General features: G+C 42.6%; 3 protein-coding genes and 1 non-coding gene across 7 annotated transcripts in view; all 4 read right to left on the bottom strand.

Moving 5' to 3' along the window:
• The window catches only part of LOC117750193 (striated muscle preferentially expressed protein kinase-like), a 35,597-nt gene extending 30,286 nt beyond the window's left edge, over nucleotides 1–5,311 (bottom strand). The window contains 1 exon segment of the mRNA XM_034561250.1: nucleotides 4,894–5,311. Within this exon segment, the coding sequence (XP_034417141.1) occupies nucleotides 4,894–5,311 (418 nt within the window).
• Nucleotides 5,312–6,867: 1,556 nt separating this feature from the next.
• Nucleotides 6,868–11,174, bottom strand: LOC117750194 (C-X-C chemokine receptor type 2-like). Of its 2 annotated transcripts, none has more exons than XM_034561252.1 (2): nucleotides 11,041–11,174; nucleotides 6,868–8,764 (listed from the first exon to the last, which is right to left on the bottom strand). In XM_034561252.1, the coding sequence occupies exons 1-2, from the start codon at nucleotides 11,045–11,047 to the stop codon at nucleotides 7,716–7,718; spliced, it is 1,056 nt and encodes a 351-aa protein (XP_034417143.1). In that variant the 5' UTR covers nucleotides 11,048–11,174; the 3' UTR covers nucleotides 6,868–7,715. The 2 variants fall into 2 exon arrangements, with proteins under 2 accessions (XP_034417143.1, XP_034417142.1); XM_034561251.1 differs by having other exon boundaries at nucleotides 6,868–8,791.
• Nucleotides 11,175–13,024: 1,850 nt separating this feature from the next.
• On the bottom strand, nucleotides 13,025–17,398 carry nabp1a (nucleic acid binding protein 1a). Of its 3 annotated transcripts, none has more exons than XM_034561255.1 (7): nucleotides 17,286–17,398; nucleotides 16,024–16,123; nucleotides 15,697–15,835; nucleotides 15,434–15,505; nucleotides 14,960–15,044; nucleotides 14,754–14,823; nucleotides 13,025–13,909 (listed from the first exon to the last, which is right to left on the bottom strand). In XM_034561255.1, exons 2-7 carry the CDS (start codon nucleotides 16,115–16,117, stop codon nucleotides 13,680–13,682), a joined length of 690 nt encoding a protein of 229 aa, XP_034417146.1. In that variant the 5' UTR covers nucleotides 16,118–16,123; nucleotides 17,286–17,398; the 3' UTR covers nucleotides 13,025–13,679. The 3 variants fall into 3 exon arrangements, with proteins under 3 accessions (XP_034417146.1, XP_034417144.1, XP_034417145.1); XM_034561253.1 differs by having other exon boundaries at nucleotides 17,229–17,311; XM_034561254.1 differs by lacking the exon at nucleotides 17,286–17,398 and adding an exon at nucleotides 16,551–17,214.
• Nucleotides 17,399–17,695: 297 nt separating this feature from the next.
• Nucleotides 17,696–17,777, bottom strand: trnas-cga. The gene has a single exon. It is a non-coding gene; the product is annotated as a tRNA-Ser (tRNA).
• Nucleotides 17,778–19,303: the final 1,526 nt, after the last annotated feature.

Genomic DNA, 19,303 nt, shown 5'->3' on the forward strand with positions numbered 1-19,303 from the left:
ACCTGAAAGATGCTTTCTTCTTCTTAAGAAGTGCTTTCAGATCACTGGTGATCCATGGTTTATTGTTCGGGAAGCAGCGTACAGTCCGGGATGGTATGGTGGTGTGAACACAGAACGTTATGTATTCCGTCATGCTGTTGATGTCCTCCCCATGTGGTCCACAGCACATCCCAGTCCGTTTACTCAAAGCAGTCCTGCAGGGCGTCATTAGCTTCCCGAGACCATCTCCTAACAGTCTTTTGCAAATAATTTGGCAAATAATAGCACGGCGCCATCTTTATCACAATTATTAATCTTTCATGTTTAAACAAATGTTTTACTCAATTGTTATACTAAATTCCTGCTAATGTACAACGCTTTGCATCCAAATAAGACTGGTCCATATTCACAGTACATCCCCGCGAAGTAACATTTACGTCCCAATTATTTTAAACCAAAATTTCTAATTAATTAGCAAGAAGTGACACGAGAGGAAGGAGTTAAATACATCCAAACGCTAAAGAGCAATAGCAACTGACATAGACTTCCACACAATCCGACTTATTTTGGCAACCAGAGGAGTCGCCCCCTAATGGCCATTAGAAAGAACGCACGGTCAAGGCACAAGACTTGGAGGTTGTTGCCTGAGAAGACAATCATGTATCGAATAACATTTACACAGTACAGTACACTCGGGCCAATTTGTTTCCCGGTGTATAAAAATATATGAGCATGTCGTTCCACATGAAGGTATTTTTTGTGTCAGCTGACTTGTTCTGGAAAGATGTTTTGCTGTTGTTCGCCTTTTTAAATGTGAGGTAATGCATAGATTGTGAAGTTGTATTTACTGTAGTTTTGTCAGCACTGGTTATACTGTGACTGCACACGTCTGACTTCATGAAACATGAAAAAACAGTTACACAAAAATAAGTGTAAATATGTATCAGTCCTAATGGTTTTGTATGAGATCAGTTAACCTGCTTTTCCACCGATCACTGTGAATGGCGACTGAACTCAGAGAGGCTTGATCATTTATAACCAGGGACAGATTTCCATTTCCTCCTTGCCATGTCCTGAACTGTTGCTCCTCCTATATTATGTTCTCCTGAACATGAGCATAGCAAAGTTGTTTAAAAGCTCTATAAAAGCCAAGTCAATGAGAAAATTACAATGAGAAAATTACTTATCTCTTGATTTATTCCCTCAGTAAACATGTAAACATGAGTTTATGGTCTCAATCTCTAGTTTCAAGTCTTCTTCAATACAGCGTGATGTTCATTTAGTAAACGATGGTTAGAGTCATAAAGCAGGGGATGCTTTAGGGTGGGGCTACCTTGTGATTGACAGGTCGCTACCACGGTGTTGTTCGGTCTGAGAGTTGTCAGTGTTTTCATCTTAGGACTTTCACAATGTTTTCAGTTCATGAAAGCTAATTGCTTGAAAATGTCTTATTCAACACTCGCTTGTACTTGGCTCCACCCTCTTGGGGGGGGGGGGGGGGGGGGGGGGGGGGGGGGGGGGGTTGCCACAGTGTAACTGCAGCTCCACCTGTTCCCTCACATCTCACATTCATGGTCCAGGAGGAAGACAACATGAGGTAACTATCCAAACCCACTGGGATGGGGCCACGGTAATGCCCAGTGGTGACATCTTAAGCTCCCAGAATTAGGTCTCTTCAAACAGTATATCACTCTGAAAGCTTTAGAAAGAAAAAGAAAGAAATGTACACTTTTATTGATCCCTGTGGGGAAATTCTTCGTTCATTTGACCCACCCTTAGTTATTAAGGAGCAATGGGCTGCAGTGAAGCACCCAGGGAGAAACTGGGGGTTTAGTGTCTTGCTCAAGGACACTTCGACATGCAACTACACAGGGAATATAGGTTTGTTTGTTTTTCAAATGAAATCCCTATCAGTCAGTTATTGAACCGTTACCGTCAGCTCTATGCAGCATTTTAGTGTCTTTTAGCTTAGCTCTTTTGGTTTTACGGCCTGCAACTTAGTGTTTTGTTTCTTCCCAGCACCCTCTTCAACCTCCAAGAACACGACTCCGAAGGAAAGTTTACATCTCTCTGCATCACTCGATGTGTACTAAAAAGTTGCTAATATCTTCTTTTTTTTAGCTCACTGCTTGTTTCTGCTGCCCCCAAGTGGCCAAGAATGTGTAAATGCAGGTTTAAAGCTGCACTAATCAGTGCTTTGACATGAACAAAGGTCTTGTATAATGATCAAGGTTCATTCAGAGTGACAAAACCTTCAGATATTTTTCTCAGGAGTTGGATGAGACCAAAACAGTGAGCGCTAACGTCGCTCTGTCTATTTTTCTAACATTTTAAAATTCAATTTCAATGTTGCGTTTACGACTTGTGTCACTGCCCCCAAGTAGCCAAATGAAACGCAGCTTTGAAGTTTTGAGTTTGTTTATCATCTTTATCCATCTATTTCTTTTCCTTCTTTTTTACATTTCAGTGACTCATTTTTGTGCTTTATGTTTTATAACATATTTGACCGACCGACTGCACAATCAAATGCTGAACTAGAAAGAATAGAGACATTATGCAGTAAAAACAGTGGAAGTGGAAAATGGCCCTTTCCCTAATCAGTTGAGGGGTTTGTTGGGGGTGGAGTCATACAGGGACGGGCTAAAATTACCAGTGATGTCTTCCTGTGTAATAGGAGAAACGTTGGCTGGCTAGCATCACAAAAATCTAAGGCCTGGCACATTCCATGATATAAATAACTAGGGAGAGTTGGTGGAGGAAGGGGGCGGGGTTTTGTGTGTGAGTGAGGGGGGGCAGGACAGAGAGATATTTTCAAGGAGCGAGAGAGAGAAAAGGGTTCAGTATCAATGAGTGATGGGACAGCTGTAGACTTTACGCACACGGCAAAGCAGCCAAGACCTGATAGAACTGAAGGTTAAAATGGAGAGTCAAAGGGAAAACTTTACATCATTCAAAGCTCTGACGAAAGTCGACAGGATTGTGACCACAGAATGCTTTGAACACTGTAGAGCTACAGCCCCCCCACTCCCCTCTCTCCATTTTGAGTGGATATGCCACAACAGAAAACTCCAGCACACAGCTCACAGATTGAATTTATACTTGAAACAGAACTGTGGGAATCTAGGTGACCACTTATTACACATTCCTATTTCAGGCTTCTTCTCTTTGATTTCTAATATGTTGTTTTGCAGGATAATGATTCATGACCAAAAAAACTCTTTTTCATAGAATCCTTTTCATCAGCATCATACCGACAGGCAGACGAGTGGGGGGTGGGGGGGTCCTGCCGTTCACTTTAAGCACCCAAATTTGATGGTGCATCTTTTAAGTGGCCGGTGTCCAAGCACCCAATATTTATCCAGTAAAAGAAACATAATACACTGTGGTTTGTCGCGGCCCATGCTAAAAAGGAATCCTTGTCATCACGTTGCCCAAAGCGCAGACTCTTTTAGGACCTGTTTTTTTGTCGCGAGGTGGCACAAAGCATCTTGCTGCTTGAACCCAGCAGGGGTCGTTGTGTAAAGCGCCCGGTCTTTTTATTTTCGTATTTCATTTGCCCAAAAATCTTTCCTCGTGCCAACCTGATTGAAGCGAGCAGCGATGGGCCTCGACGTGCACTTAAAGAAAAGGCCGCTCTCCATTGGAGGAGTGAGTTTTCCCTCCGGACACGATGACAAACGGGCTTAAACTGATATTTGTGGAGCTGGTTATGCCTCTTTTCAAGGCAGGTAAAAGAATGTTTTGTTAAACACAACAGAAGTGTTAAACCCCCCCCCCCCCCCCCCCCCCCGGCCTCCTTGGCCTTAAAGAGAAATATGACTGTGATACTAAATGTCACTTTGGCCGAATCTTTTGCAAGTATGTGTTGTTTTATTTATTTATTTTCAGTGTCTTGTTTTTTCAAGAAAAATGTGGTGTTGCCTCTGGTTACAACAAACATCTTTCTGTCCTCTCTGCAAAGCAGATGGACAAATGAATGACTCATTTTGGATACATATCTGTTACAACATAAGGCATATAACATCTGAATTAATGCAATAATTAAATGTGTGAATTATTTTTCACACCAATGTCCCTTATCCAGATGCTTTGGGAAAACTAAACCCAGCAACTTTACTTTCTTTTCCAATAACTCCAATTTATTCCAATTGTATGTTTTAATATACGTGTCACAAAGAAATATTTGAAGTGGCATTCAATACATTTATAGTGGAGAAAAAAAGTAATATATATTAGAAAAGGGGAATATATACATGTTTTAGAGCAAAAGCGTGTCTTTGTGTCTCTAAAAACAACCAATTCATGTACATGTGTGTAAATATACGATCGCATACTTGATTGTGTGTATTTATGCCCCTGTATATTTTAGCATCTCTTTTCCTTTTTCGGAGCAAAAAGAAAACTCCAATGTGATTATGATATTACGTGGAGCATATTGAGAATCCCCCCAAAAAACAGGTCAAAGACAAAGCTAATGATCTGCATAAGTACCAGATGATGTCAGACACCATTTGGCCCCATAATAACCTAAATACTCAAACAGGACAATGATTGTAAGTACATCCAAGTAGGACTAAGTGGTAGCTGGTCTCCCAGTTAAGATATCAGTCAGCATTATCCCTTCACATTCCTGCAAAATTGAACAGGATGCCAGACACTGTGTTTTAGTACGTGACTGTGGCATGCTGGGACATTTTCATGGAAGTTACCGCCATGAACAATCTTGTTGTTGGACAAGGATATTACTGACATTCTTAAAAACACGCAAAGGTCCTTTTAGAAGACTGAATTATGTGGAGAACCCAGATAGATGTATTGGGTGCGAGGGGAATTGTGGGTGTTGTAGTCAAATCTATAACGCCTTCAAAGTCTCTCATCGTGTCTGGCCCCTTGTCATGTATCGAGTGCTATTACCTTCACCGAGATCCAAGACCGCCAGCACGGCGCTGCTCCGCGCCTCTCCCACGTGATTGTTGGCGATGCAGGTGTACAGGCCAGCATCGCTGGGCTTGCAGTCCCTAATCCAGAGCCCTCCGTACTCCTGGTTCTCCATGTTCAGGAGCTCGTCGTTGTGGTACCAGTACAGGGAGGGCTGGGGGTCTCCCGCCACAGTAACCTTCAGGCGGATGTCGCAGCCGGTCCCCACGGCGGCGTTCCTCATCTTGCGTGCGAAAACCGGCGGAGTCGGGGTGGAATAGCCGGGCCTCGGGGGATCCGGGACGACCTGCACCGGGCTCGCTTTGGACCGCTTCGGGGGCACGGCGGGGCTGCGGGACGCTGCCGCTTCGTCTGCCCCCTTTTTCAGGGTCATTTGCACCTCGGCTTTTCTCATGGTTGAACGAATGTTGGGGTGGATCCCACGATGGGTTCGGGGGCCGTGTCAAAGTGGACCCACAGCACAGCACAGACTGGGACCTCACTCACAGTAATTTAAACCCCAAACATCCAGTGAGGGCATGAGAGTCTATATGAGCAGGCTTTGCACACAAACTACAAATTAAATTACATTTTATAATTGAAGACACTCTCTGAGTTTAATTCACTTGGAAAGCTGAGTTGAAATATGCAGAAACACACTCTGCCATGGAAGAATTCTCCTCAAATCGCTGGTTCTCTGTTGTCCAAAGCAGAAAAAAAAGAAGAAATTTGTTGATTACCAGGTAATTAGGCAGATAGAAATAGCTCCCACTCCTACTGCCCGTGAGGTATTTTTAGGGCAAGACCCAGTGGATCATGTTGCATTAACAGCTCCTCTTGACTTGTCTCCTGGAAGTGAAGGCCCTGCTTTTCCCCTCTTTCTTTCCCCCCTGATGTTTCTCGGGCTTTTCAGCCTTCTGTCATCACGTCTCCGGTGCGCGAGGTTGAATCTTCTGAGAGTCCCCTCTTCGTTCCCACCAGGCGGCCTAGTGAGATCCGTTCTGGCTCGGCTTCCGTTTGAATGAGAGCATTAGGTCCCGTCCAACAAGTTGCACAGTGCCGCCTTCCCCCCCCACCCACCCTTCTCCCACGAGCTAAACCACCCCACTCATGATCTGCCCTCTTACGTCTGCCAGCGTCTGTCCGAGGGGAGGGGGGCGTGACAGTCAGAGCTCAGCAGGCCTTACAATGACAGCTGCACAGGGGATCCGTCTGCACCGCGCGGCCCCCTCTCGTCATTTTTAGCCAACCTGAGGTCAGTAGAACATGTGAGATGGTGCAACACTTGGCACGGAGGACGGGGGAAGGGGGTGGTGGTCAGTATGGGGCAGATATATCTAATTTGTAGGTCAAATGTGGAGGCTGAGGTTGGCTTCCAGTGCGGGCCAGCAGCTGTGGCCCTGTAATAGTCATTTTAAGTTTCTTCTATATGTTAGGCAGTATGGAAGTTGGGACTCTGTGTCCCTGAAACACAAAGAAACAAATGAAAAATATAGGTTGGCATTAGTAAATGCCTTCCGACTGTGATCTTCTGAACAAACTGGATTGTAGTGATTGTAATAATACTTGCAGCAAATCACATGTATACTGCCACCATATATCCTGTATGGCAATGTAACCCTATACACCCTACTCAAAATGTTCTTCTTCTTCTTCTGCTTATTTTTTCACGAGCAACGGTGTCCGTCAGCTGCACTTCCCTGTAACCAAACACTTGTACTTTTCAAGGATTTGTTGTTGTTTTCTGTACACAGAGGCAAGAAATCTTTCCTCTCTGACGCCTCTCAGTGATCGCTGCGGTGTTGCTGCTGCAGTCGTCACAACTTCTGTTATTCCCAAAAAAAGCTGCTGTGGCTGGAAGCATGAATCAAAAATCAAAAAAAATTATGAAAAGCACTAGTCTACCTTCTATCAGTCGTTCAAGTCAAATAATAATAATAATAATAATAATAATGCAATCAGAAACAGAGAGAGGTGAACATGTTTGAAAACTTTAATGATGACTATACAGATTGCAAATGGTGTGCCAGGTGTAAGGCGACATGTCTTCAGCTAGATATACATAAAACTTACTTTTAAGTTATACATCACTGTTAACAAGTATATGGAGTTATAGTACTGTAGAATATATTCTTATGTTTCTGCTGCACTTGCTGCAGTATGCACTTTGGGTTGGAGGCAAAATCCTCAGACAGTGATGTTGGTTTGGAAATTGAAATCATAGAAAAACAATTCCCATCCATATTACTAAACTATAAAGAAATAACAATTACAGAATAGTTCTGATACCTAATGCTGATGTTTTTTCTTTCACCTGCATCTGAAGGGGACTATCATAAGGGGATGTTTGGTCTGTCGAAACTGGAAATTTGAAATTGAAACTTGACAAACATGTTTCCTCAGAACAAGACATGACTGAGGAAAGAGAGGGGATTTAATTGGGTAACTGCAACTTTTTTGTTTGTCTACAGCTTAACTTTAAACAACATTGCCCTGTTATACGCGGAGTTGAACCCAAAATTCAAGTTATTCATATTGTCATGTGCACAAACAACCATCACCAAGAAGCAGTCTTTGGTAATGAATATCTGAGATCTCCCGCCAACAATGGCCCTTTTTATATGTATACAAAGTGTAAAAATGACAATCTAAGACATAAAATAGTGCAACCGACTTAAGCGATGAAATATCTAATTCACATATCTATTCACAAAAAATATGAAATCTTCAAGGCAAATGTCTCCCTGTTTCTCTCTCGATTATTGAGTTTTGAAAAGTCCACCCAGAGCTGCAGAAAAGTAGTATCTCTTCGCTGACTCTCACATGAACGTGGACGTGAGGTCCGACGACAGCGAGGACCTGCTGCTCATCCTCGACACCGAGGACTTTCTCTCCGGGATGCCCGCCTTCCTCACCAGCTGCTGCAGCCTCCTGCGGAACTTCTCCCCGACGAAGGCGTACAGCACCGGGTTGACGCAGCTGTGAAGCAGCCCCAGACTCTGCGTGCCCAACATGGCCTGGTCCACCGCCATCCTCGCGGGGCACTTGTACGGCACTATCTTGGCCCTGAAGAACGTGTCCGCCATCACTGCGACGTGGTACGGCGCCCAGCAGAGCAGGAAGGCGACGACCACGAACACGATCACCCTCATGGCACGCTGCCGCTGGAAGCCGCCGCGGACGTGGAGGAGGCGGCGGATGGTCACTCCGTAACAGGGTAGCATGATGGCCAGGGGGATCAAAAAGCCTAACATGTGGCGGAGAACTCTGGTGACCTGCCGCCACACATCAGCACTACCGGGGTCGTACTGTTCGCCGCACGCCATCTGTTTGGAGCTCTGGAAAGTGGAGTTAAAAAACCCCGGCAGAGACAGGAGCGCCCCGATGGTCCACACGGCTGCGCAGACTCCCCGGCTGGCACGCTGCCTGTTGCTCTTGCGGGCCTCCATCGCTCTCACGATCACCATGTAGCGGTCCACGCTGATGCACGTCAGGAAGAGGATGCTCGAGTAGAAGCTCAACTCCTGGAGAACAGTGACGAGTTTGCACATGGCGTCTCCAAACACCCAGCCCTTGGTGACGGAGGTGGCCCAGAAAGGGAGGGTCACGGCGAGCAGGAGGTCGGCGACCGCCAGGTGGAGGAGGTAGAGGTCGGAGGGGGGCAGCGGCTGCTTATTCAGGCCGATCACCAGCCCCACCACCAGATTGCCGGGTATGGCCAACAGAAAGATGAGAACGTAGAAGATGCTGACGCCAACCGCCACCGCGTCTGGGATGGAGTAGGTGTTGCAGGGCTGCGTCTCCGGGTCCAGGATGAAGGTTGACTCGTTAAAGGTAAGGTTGAGCTCATCATAAATGAGGCCGAAGTCTAAAATAATAGAAGATGCGTTTGAATCTGCAGGACAGCATAAGAAAGGGACATTTTAGTCCATCGTAAACATTATAAACATGTTAACATACACAGTAAATTCCCTAGTGTAAAAATATGCAGTGTCAAAGTATATGGACGCTTTCAGTTATTCCAACAACGGCAAGAGTAAAACGCCCCCCAGTGTTGATGTAGTTGTTCTCAAGACGTAGTGTGCGCTGAAAAGTACTCTGGAAAGTACTCTGGAAAGTACTCTGTATTCTGGAAAGCTCCGCTTCACTTCCTTCTCCGTACAAACGGGTCACGAGTTTCATCACTGCCATTTTGCACTTCTCGAAAAACTGCTAAGTTTCTCTAAATCAATTGTGAAACCAAATGTTGGCATTTAAGCAGAAGAGAATAATTAGAATAACTTTATATTGTTGTTCAACATACACTTCAGTTGTGTCTTGAAATACTGAATAGCAGAGGGCTAACGCGGACGAGTTGAAAGTTAGCTTAAATGCGCTCGCACAGTGAAGCTAACTAGCTAACGTCAAACTGGACAATGTGTGCAAGAAAGCTCAGTGTGAAGGATTGACAGTGATGTATTGTTTTTAATATAAAATAGCAAATACTGCAAACGTTCCCTTTGACTGCATGGACACTCCTACAGAATGAACTTTAAAGCTAATTAGTTTCATATGAATGAGTTACTGCATATAATCCTGAGAGCTATATTGCCGTCTCACATTCAGTCTTTTCTAATGTGTGTTTGGCAATAGCTAGTTGGTGTTAAAGGTTACTCGTCTCAGAATGAATTGTGCCGTAGCTCGTAATTTGATTTTCCCTTTTGCTGTTTTTTTACAGATATCATCATGTGGATTCAAACAAAAAGAGAAATGTGTCGATCAGTGAAGCCGAGCTCGGATGAAGCTCTATATCATTGGGAAGACAAAAGGAAAGTGGATGTGTCGGTTCATGACTTCTGAGTACACATGTTTGTGTCCTATTATTTGAAAATATCACTAGCTGCAATTTGTGCCAAAGTCAAACAATTTGGGTTTATTCCCCCCTTTTTATTCTTGTTATCTAGTATGTGTTTTCATGGAGTTCTCCGTCCAACCTGTCACTGAAGGCATCAGAGTATATGATGAGACAGGGAACTGAGGCGGATACAGACGTCTCTGAAGAGTTAGCAGCCCAACGCTGGTGTATTTACTAACAGATTTGACTACAGATTTTGATTTCTTTCAGCACAGTCAATGCAATGTTGACTCAGACTCAGTGACACTATTTAAGGATTAATACTTTTTTTTCTTTATCTTCTTAAATGTAATATGTCCTTGCTTGCTGCTGCTACAAACACATTTCCCCTTGAGGATGAATAAAGTATATATCTAAACAAATGGTATATCCTGGGGCCCTGATGATACGGTCAACCCTTCCAGAAAAAGGCAGACGGAGCATCAAGATGCCAAACAGGTAAATTGATGTGAGCTTCCTTTGGGGATTAAATATTTGTATTTAAGGACGGTAAACATCCTTACCACAGACATGACCGAAACTCATGGGTAATGTCTTTTCTATGTTTGTGGGGAAACAAATATTTGAGGGTTTAACTACTCAGAATGTTGTCCGTCAAATCAGATTCAGCTGTTGTTTGTACACACCGTTTTTGCCAGCAAGAAGCAAACGTTTTTAATGTCATTTGTATTTAGCTAAAGGTGATTATTTAGCATGTACTGTAGTTATCAAGGAGTTGTTATTCATTTTGTAGACAACTTTCTATCATCTGCCAAGAAACTGATGGAGTCCAACCAAGACCGTTACAATAGAGCCACAGGGGATGTCACTTTAAAATCTTGTCTATGTTTTAATATAAAAGTTCAGTGCAGTTAGATTTACACACGCTAGTGTTTTCCATGTGCAGAGAGATTGGGATCAAGTTAAAACAAACACCTAGAAGACCCACTGATTGTTGGCAAATAAAAATAAATAGTAAATGTAACTGCACTCAAATTTGGTATTGAAACAGTTACAGAATAATAATGAAATAATATGAAGAAAATTAACACTTCCCAGTGTACTGTAGTGTAAAATATTAACTAAATAAATGTAACTATGTTCAGTGGAACTTTAACACTGTAGATAAGGACCATATGTTCACTCTTATACTTTAAGTGTGACATTAACACTGAATTTTACTGTGTAATATGTAAACACATGTATTTATTAAATACCAGTTTTACAGAAATATAAAAGTAAGTTGTTATTTTAAGGATGAAAAAACTCACCAAACATTGTGGTGTCTTCTTCGTGGGAGGCATTGAGTGTGTCACAAGGAGAAAGGGAACACACTCATGGTATGTCTCCACACCCCTCCCATCACCCCCCTGCACACACCTCAACCCTCACTTACACACATTCTGATTTGCTCAAGAATTGAATGCATCTCATCTTTAAAGTATAGGTGGAGGATGTGTTTTAAGGTCCCATACAGTTAATTTGTTTCATAATTTTTTTGTTTTCTTTAAAATGACGGTTATACTTCAGTTCACTCTGATTTATGTGTAGTGGATACTGCCATGTACTTACATTTCAAGCTGTTATCGGGATTAAGATTTCATTATTCTAACTCTCAACAACTACTTTCTTCTATAAGTGTTTGTCGATACATCAGTCACTCTTTTTATTCCAATAGTCATTGTTTGGTTATACCTAAACCACAATGCAAGCCACACAGTCATGAGATGTGCTCATTACACTGAACGCAAAATGGAAAATGAAACCGTTTTATGAATTCAAAATAAACACCGGGAGGATTGTCGAGACGTTCAAGGAATGCAGCGCATCACAAATGTTCTGATTCTCCAACACGCTTAGGGTTATTGTGTGTTTGACGCCGGTCTTTATATGTTTAGGACATGTATGCAGAAATATAGTTATACATTTTGAGAAATAGCAGGCGGACAGGTTCAGTGACCATGTGATATTTTAAAAATGAAATACACATGACTACATTCCTGATTGAGAGGAAGTTCCCAGCTCATGACATGCATCAGTGTTGACACACGAGCGCCGAGCATCACATTTCCTGCCACACGTCTCATGTGTTTCAACTTCCAGTGTCACAAGTACTGCATTTTTTGTTGTTATTGTAAGTGGAATTACAGAAACTTGTTCTGAACATGTGGCAAGACATATAATCGGGCTGCTTAACATTAGGAGAGCTTTACATAGAAATGCATTTCAGTCCTACATTTCATGGATCTACAAAGTTACACCAAACAATGTGACAGATGGTTTTGTTTCGATTCCCTTCTCCTTGGCCACATTATGTTCCTTTTATGTTCAATAACAGCTGTTGTTTGACTCCATGGTGTTAATTAGAACATGTCACATGTAAAATAATCTCATATGAATAGCAGTTCCACTGCTCTGCCAGTGTTCACACCCTAAACCAGAAGTGTGTCCAACATTAAATGCAGTAACATCGGCCCCCGGAGGCCATGTTAAGGTGCTTGGTGCAACAAAGGAAATGAAGACACGGGTTCTTTTGTATGCAATGCGTTGCTTCAAAATGGAAGACTTCAAGCAAAGGTTTTCCTTTTATAAGTATCAACGTGACAAATAAAAAAAGGTCCAATAATTCAAACTCCACTTCTGCTTAATTGTGTGATTTTTACAGATGCATGCATACTTAAAAAAAGGGAGCGAGAGAACGGGGCCCACTAATGCCATAGCTCATACTTTGGAGCATCCTGTAAACTAAGCCGTGTTGTTTACTTCAGTAGGCACTAGATGGTGCTGTAGAATCAAAACATGAGAATCGATGGGAGGCTGGTTTAAAAATGGGTAGTGGTAGTATTGCGCTAAGGTGGCAGTGGCAGCTTAAACCGCTGCATGTCTGTAGTGGTCACTAGGAGGGCTACATACGCTTCTTGTGGAGGGTTCCACTCTCGTACGTTGATACTTGTGGCAAACTGTACGGCTCCAGAAAAAGGTTTAAAGCCCAAATTTAAAAAAATTAAAATCTTTACTCAAGGTCCTTGCATGTTAAGTCACAATTTGTTTGTTAGACCCTGCTTATTACCAGTGAGTTGTATATCTTCTGTAGTGCAGTATAACCAACTTGAGATACTGTGCATGTGATTGACAAACACAAGTTACTGTTATAGTCAAACAGACTACATGTGTCAGCAGAATTACTGTAAAATGTATTCTGTGAAACATTGTGTCATTATTTAACGGTTCAAAACTGAATGTACGTACAACTGATGGAAAACAAAACAAAAATGTTTAATATCAATTTACCTACCGAACATTAAAAACTCAAAACTAACACCTTTCCTTTCACAGATTCACTTTGGATACAGTTTGGTTATGAGGGACAAGACCCTTCGCTCATGCATTCAGTCCAAAAACTCATTTTGACCAACTTAAGGCTTTTCCCGCTGAAAAACAAACTAATTTCCTGATTAAATGACAGCCAAGGTTACCCCGACATAAATTAAGTGAAGAAAGTGCATCAAGTGTTCAAGTAGGGTGTATAGTTTGAAAGAAGATAACAGGTGAAGGGGTTAAGGACAGTGTACGGGGGAGGAAACACTGGCACGTAGCTGGCAACTTGCAGTGCCTTTTAGAAGAAAAGGGGGCGGCGACTAAGAAGGCAGACCATGACTTGAACCACCGAGGTCTGCCGATGCATCAAGTGGTAGATCAGTCACTGTGATGCTTTCCGAGAGCACGACACATTTGACTACGTTAGCATGTATAAAAATGATGCAAGCAGTCCCAAATTTAATTCTGAATATAGGCTGTGATGGAAGGGGCAGAAATGTTTTTTTTTTTAAAAAGGGGAAGGAGGGAATGGGGATGTCGATAGTTTTCCCACATAATCGCCCCCCCCTCCCCCCTTTCCCATGCCCCAATTTCATCTTTTGGCACGCCGTGGGTCCCTGCCGTTGCTAATGGTAACTGAAGACTTTGCAGCTGTTGTGGGTCCTGCAGCAGCAGCAGCAGCAGCAGCAGTAGTAGCTGGAGATGCTCCATTGCCAGGTGACCGGCCATTGGGTCGCCCAACGCTCCCGAACCCAGTGTCACGGGCTGCACTGGGTGTTGGGTTGTTGTTGTTGTTGGCAAATGATGTCATGGCACCATTACCTGTGGGTTGAGGTTAAGAAATACAAGTAAGTACCAACAGAAAGAAGTAATAAAAAAAAGCATATCAAGACACATCCAACTTTATTGGCCTTTTTTACATTAGACATTTTGACACATCACATTAGGAAAATCCCAGGTGTAAATAATATTAATGAAGGCTGAAATCCATTTGCTGCTTTGGATTCAGGGTCCTGGTATTGTGCATGCTGACTCAGTCACACCGTCATGGCTTACAATGGCAAGTCAAAATGTCTGCTGTGAAAAAGGCCAGTGGGGCCTCCTGTTCTCTAAACACAAAAAAAAGGCAAGCGATGAGATGAATCATGTCAGATCAATCTCAGACAATTAAACAATAGAACACCAAACTGCTTCCGTCAAGAAATGTCATGTGTGCAATCACAAAAATGTACTTCTGTAGTACCATCCCACCTCACCAACATGCAGATATCACTTATGTGTACTAGGGACAGTACTTTGGTCACAAGGTGATGCCAAAATTCTGAAAGTGTGACGGTACCTGAAAGTGTAACGGTACTTGTTACAGTACCGCAGAGTAGCAGGGATCAGGGCTTAAGACAAATGGCATCCCAGGGATAATAGAAAATGTCCCTGATAATGCTATATGGTAAAAATTGTGAAAATTGGCACAGGGGTTAGCTAGTGCAAATATATGCAAATTGTAATGAAGCAGTGCATGTTCAAGTATTGGGTTTTTTTGCGCTGGTTTTGAGAATTGTGGAATTTCACTGGTACAGACTACTAATTGCTGGTATTTTGACAACCCTGATGTGTACCACGCTACAGGACTTGTGCAGTGGTTCTCTGCACAGTTAAATATACTGACCTGGTGCTGCAGGTGTACCTGAATTCTGATTGGGTGGAGAGTTTCCCCTCTGATTCTGGTCTGGTTTACCCTGTTAGTGAAAGAGAACATCAGCTTTAACATCCTACCACCATTGTTGCGAGACTGAACTGCTGACTTACAATTGACAGTGCAGAGGACGACACATTTGTTAATGCAAAGTTGAAAGTGGGTGCATGGCTACTCACAGACTTGTTTTGCTGGTTTGTTTGAGTTACAAGCTCTGGGTTTGGTTCACTGAAGTTGGGCACTTCTGAATACACCATGCAGAACCTGCGGAGACGAAGCCCATGTTTTAAGAAGAAAAATAAAAATGCAAAAATTGTGTTTCGCTGGAATGTTGAGTTTTATTGTTAAAAGTACTTTTAAGTAATTGTCCGACCATTAAGCATAAGCTTTAGATTTTAAGTCATTCAAAGGCTGTTCACTGGACAGCAAAACCAAAATTGACTAATGTAAATTACATTTCTTGGGAATAAATGGTTCAGGTGTTTTGAGAAAGTGATTGCCCTTGAATTACAAAACACTCTAAATGTTCAACCATGTAAACAAACATGTTCCCGACCAATTTCACAAAACGACCTGGTCTTGTATGATCCTTGAGCAGGAGAGAACTCAAGAAATGAATTGAAGTACAAATGGATTTGTGGCCAGCTACTCACTCTCCAATCTTCTGTAGATCCCCTCCTCTTCCAGTGTATAAGGTCAGGCAGCCTTTCCATATGGACGCATAGCTAACACAGAAATCTCACATTAAACCTCAGAAACTAATTCGTTTCAACAGAGTTGCTCAGGTACACACAACTACCCGTCTAATTTAAGTATTTGGATGTGCATTGATCGGTCAGTGAACGGCAAACATGTTACGTCAACTCAGAAAGTTTGTGCAACTACAATCAGTTTGCATGCATGCCATCAGTCCTACCCTCTGGTCAGTTTGATGATGTCCCCCGCTTGAATAAGGCTGCCGAGTTCGTCCCAAACAGAGATGGCAATGCTGCCGCTCTTGTCTGCCACCTTGCACGAGCGCACCTCATGCCCATCTTTCGTCTTAGTCACTCGGCCTGACAGAACAAAGCAAGTTAGGACAAAAAGGGTCAACCTGCTCAAAACACCTCTAACCAGAGGTAATGTGTTGAAATGAACAACAACGTTAAAATAGTGATGCTACCCCTTAAAAAAAAAAAAAAAAAAAAAGACACGAGTTGACGGTTTAAGGGGAAGCTTCAGCGTCACGATCCAACCAACTTACCTATTTCCAACACGATGAATACGATATTGAGATTTTTTGACCCAGGCTTCACATCCTTCAATAAAAACAGGCCATCGCCCGTAGCGGCTGCCATCGTTAGCTTCGAAGAAAGATGTCAAATCAACTCTTAGTTTCCTCACTGCCACTTACAAACCAATGGCGGTAAAGGGCTGGCAGTAGTTACTGTGTAATGGGGCCGCGGTAGCTGACGTTACAACGTTACCCCTGGCTCTGCTAGCTGATTAGCCCCGCTAGCCAAATGCTAATTTAAACCCACTTCAAACTATCCCGCTATTTAAACCGTTTATAGACACGAGGAACGGCTTCAATGGTAGTCGGCTAACGTTACATTCAAGTCGAATACAAGGAACACCGCCGTTGGAGTTAAGGGATGAAACATAACAATTAACGTGAACCGCTCTTCAAAACACGGCAAACACACCACCGGGTGCTAGCCGAGTAGCTTTGCTAAGGAACACCGTGCTAAACGCTCGCTAGCTCGGACTGCAAGCTAGTTAGCTAGCTACCTTCTTTTAGTGACAGGATACGAGTCTCTGTGCACGTCTCTGTTCACGAGTGAGGCCATAATGGCAGTTCTTCAAATAAAGGTTACGAGAAGCTAACGTGAAACACGTAACTAGTTATGTAGCGAACTGGCACTAGGCGATTTAGCAATAGTTGGCCCGAATGTCAAATTATGAGAGGTTTCTACAAAGAGATAGTATCGGTGCCGTTAACTATTAGGAGATAAGTTATCTCCCCCGACCATTTAGCGTTAAACTCCTATTGACGGTAATAATTTCAAATCGACCGCATTTCCTTTGTGTGCCTCTTTTGAGGAAAAAAAGCAACTGTTTGTCGTTAGCTTTGCTAGCACGGAGTCTGGCCAAATGAATTGTGTCAGAAGACTAGTGTGTCTACTTCTAACTGTGGCCTCTGTTGGAGTTGTTCGCAAGCCTTAAGAGCCCTGGTTGTATATGCGTCAACAACACTAAAACACGGTCTAAAATCTGTTTAAACTGTTCACTTTCAATATAGCGTCCCCTGTAGCAACAAGACACCCAGGTCTACGTCAACCGGGGGTTTGCCGGTCTAATTTATACGAGTCGGTCAGTCCTACTATCCTGCAGAGGAAAGGGGTTTACACATCGAGCTTTTCTTTTGTGTGCCCACACACGAACCCGCGGACCGATGTTGACAATTACCCGGCTTCCAATTGTTAAGAGACTGCAATCCCAAATACGAGCAGACAATGTGCTGACCTGTTTGCAGAACACAAGAAAAGTAGTTGGTTTGTACCAAGGGAATGTAATTCACAAGCAACGCGAGAAGAGACGCGAGCGATGGAGCATAATGTGAGAGTTCAGCGGGTGTCAACGGTGAATCCGGATGAATCCCATGGAGGATGAAACTTAACGATGTGACATGTGTTACGTAAAGTCACATTATTCGTGAACTCTATGTCATCACGGCTAATTTATGAGTTGCCAACTTCTATTATTAAAACGTTCATCCACTAACCCACTGTGGTCGGAGTGCTGAATGACCCCATACAGTACGTCAATATGTACGTGTAACGTGTTTACAGCGCGTTATAAATCCGTATGTTTTTTCGGTTTACAGTGTCTTCAACAAATGAAATAAAAAAACGAAATCCATGCAAAAGGAGAAACGTCACGAACAGGATTCGAACCTGTGCGGGGAAACCCCATTGGATTTCGAGTCCAACGCCTTAACCTCTCGGCCACCGTGACTATTTACAAAACTGCAACAACCAGATGTGAATTACATTAATGTCAGTCGTGATTTGTACGATTACACGTTTCAGTTGTCACAAACTCACAGAACAAGTGTTCGTATTGCTTAGCTTGCTAGTTCTAGTGAATCCGTCGATAATTACGACATGGGACGCAGTGGAAGAAGCAGCGTGTTGGTTTGAGTTTGGACGTAAGAGGGAGACACACACCATCAAAACACCTCGGCTCACACACGAGGACGTGATGAAAACAAACTTCATATAATAGAGGTAGGCTACTATTCACTTTATCACTTATCCCTGTCATATTATATTGCAACAACAAAAGTACACATACCGTGTACGTACAACACAACGTACACATACACAGTTTAGTAGTGGTGTATAGTCCAGGATTTCTTCCACAAAAATTACCCAATACAAATGTGGTGGATATAATTTAATTCATGGTGCACATAGTATCGGGAAAAAAATATTTAATAATCGAGCAGCCCATTCACAGAACTGTCAATAGTTTTTAGAGGGACTACTTCCTCTGTGGAAAGTACTTCCGATCACAATTATTTACAGTGTGTGGTGAGCATTATTCTGAGCCATAGGAGACTGTTTCTGGTTAGAGTATTCGACTAAGTTATGTAAAGGTTATTTAGTAATTTGGATGAAGCAATCCTTTGTTGTGGATCAGAGCCCATCACCTTGATTTTCTACAAACTGTGCTATGTAAATAGGGGTTGAGCAATCAAACCACTCCCACCACCGAGATTAATCCTCTAACCAATTATCTACATGTAGGTTTACAAAACCACAACGGTGTGACTCACAGTTACTTCAAACTTGTAGTGACCTAAGCGACAGCAAGCGTTGCTATGTTTCATTGGACAGGACAGGTCAAAAACTCCCGACCCCGATGATCCACAGGACATTAAACTATGATACAATGTGTGTGAAATGTGTGACTCATGTTACTCACCTTTTACCTCAAGGACTGCAAATAAAGACAAAAGGTCATAATTGAATGTTATAAAATCTTTATTGGTGTATACAATACTACATTCTGAAAAGGAAATGCCTGCATGTTTACAAGATGCTTGAAACAAGTGGCAGGAGCACTTCATTTAAAACACTCAAGTGGCCGGGGAATCTTCTGCTGTGAAGGAAACGTCTTTGGTTTAAGTGGTTAGCTAAATGAACAGGCTAGAAATTCAAAACTCTCTATGAACAAAGATTGGTGTTAAACACGATATCACTACCTGACAAATGCTGTAGAGTTGGAGTTTGTGGAGTTTGAACTTTTATTAAAAATGAAAAAAAAAGAATAAAAACACAGCTCTCACATATGATCCAGATGAAACGGTCTGATTTTAAGACAAATAAAAACAGACTTCTACGCACAAACACAAATCTAGGTATTGCATATTTACCATTGGCAGACAGAGATATCAAAGTAACACAAATAAGCAGGAAATACCTCAAAGCCGGTCACATTTTAACCTCTACAGTACAAAGAATGCACACGTAAGCCCA

Source organism: Cyclopterus lumpus, chromosome 21 (genome assembly GCF_009769545.1).
Source record: "Cyclopterus lumpus isolate fCycLum1 chromosome 21, fCycLum1.pri, whole genome shotgun sequence".
Lineage (NCBI taxonomy): Eukaryota > Metazoa > Chordata > Actinopteri > Perciformes > Cyclopteridae > Cyclopterus > Cyclopterus lumpus.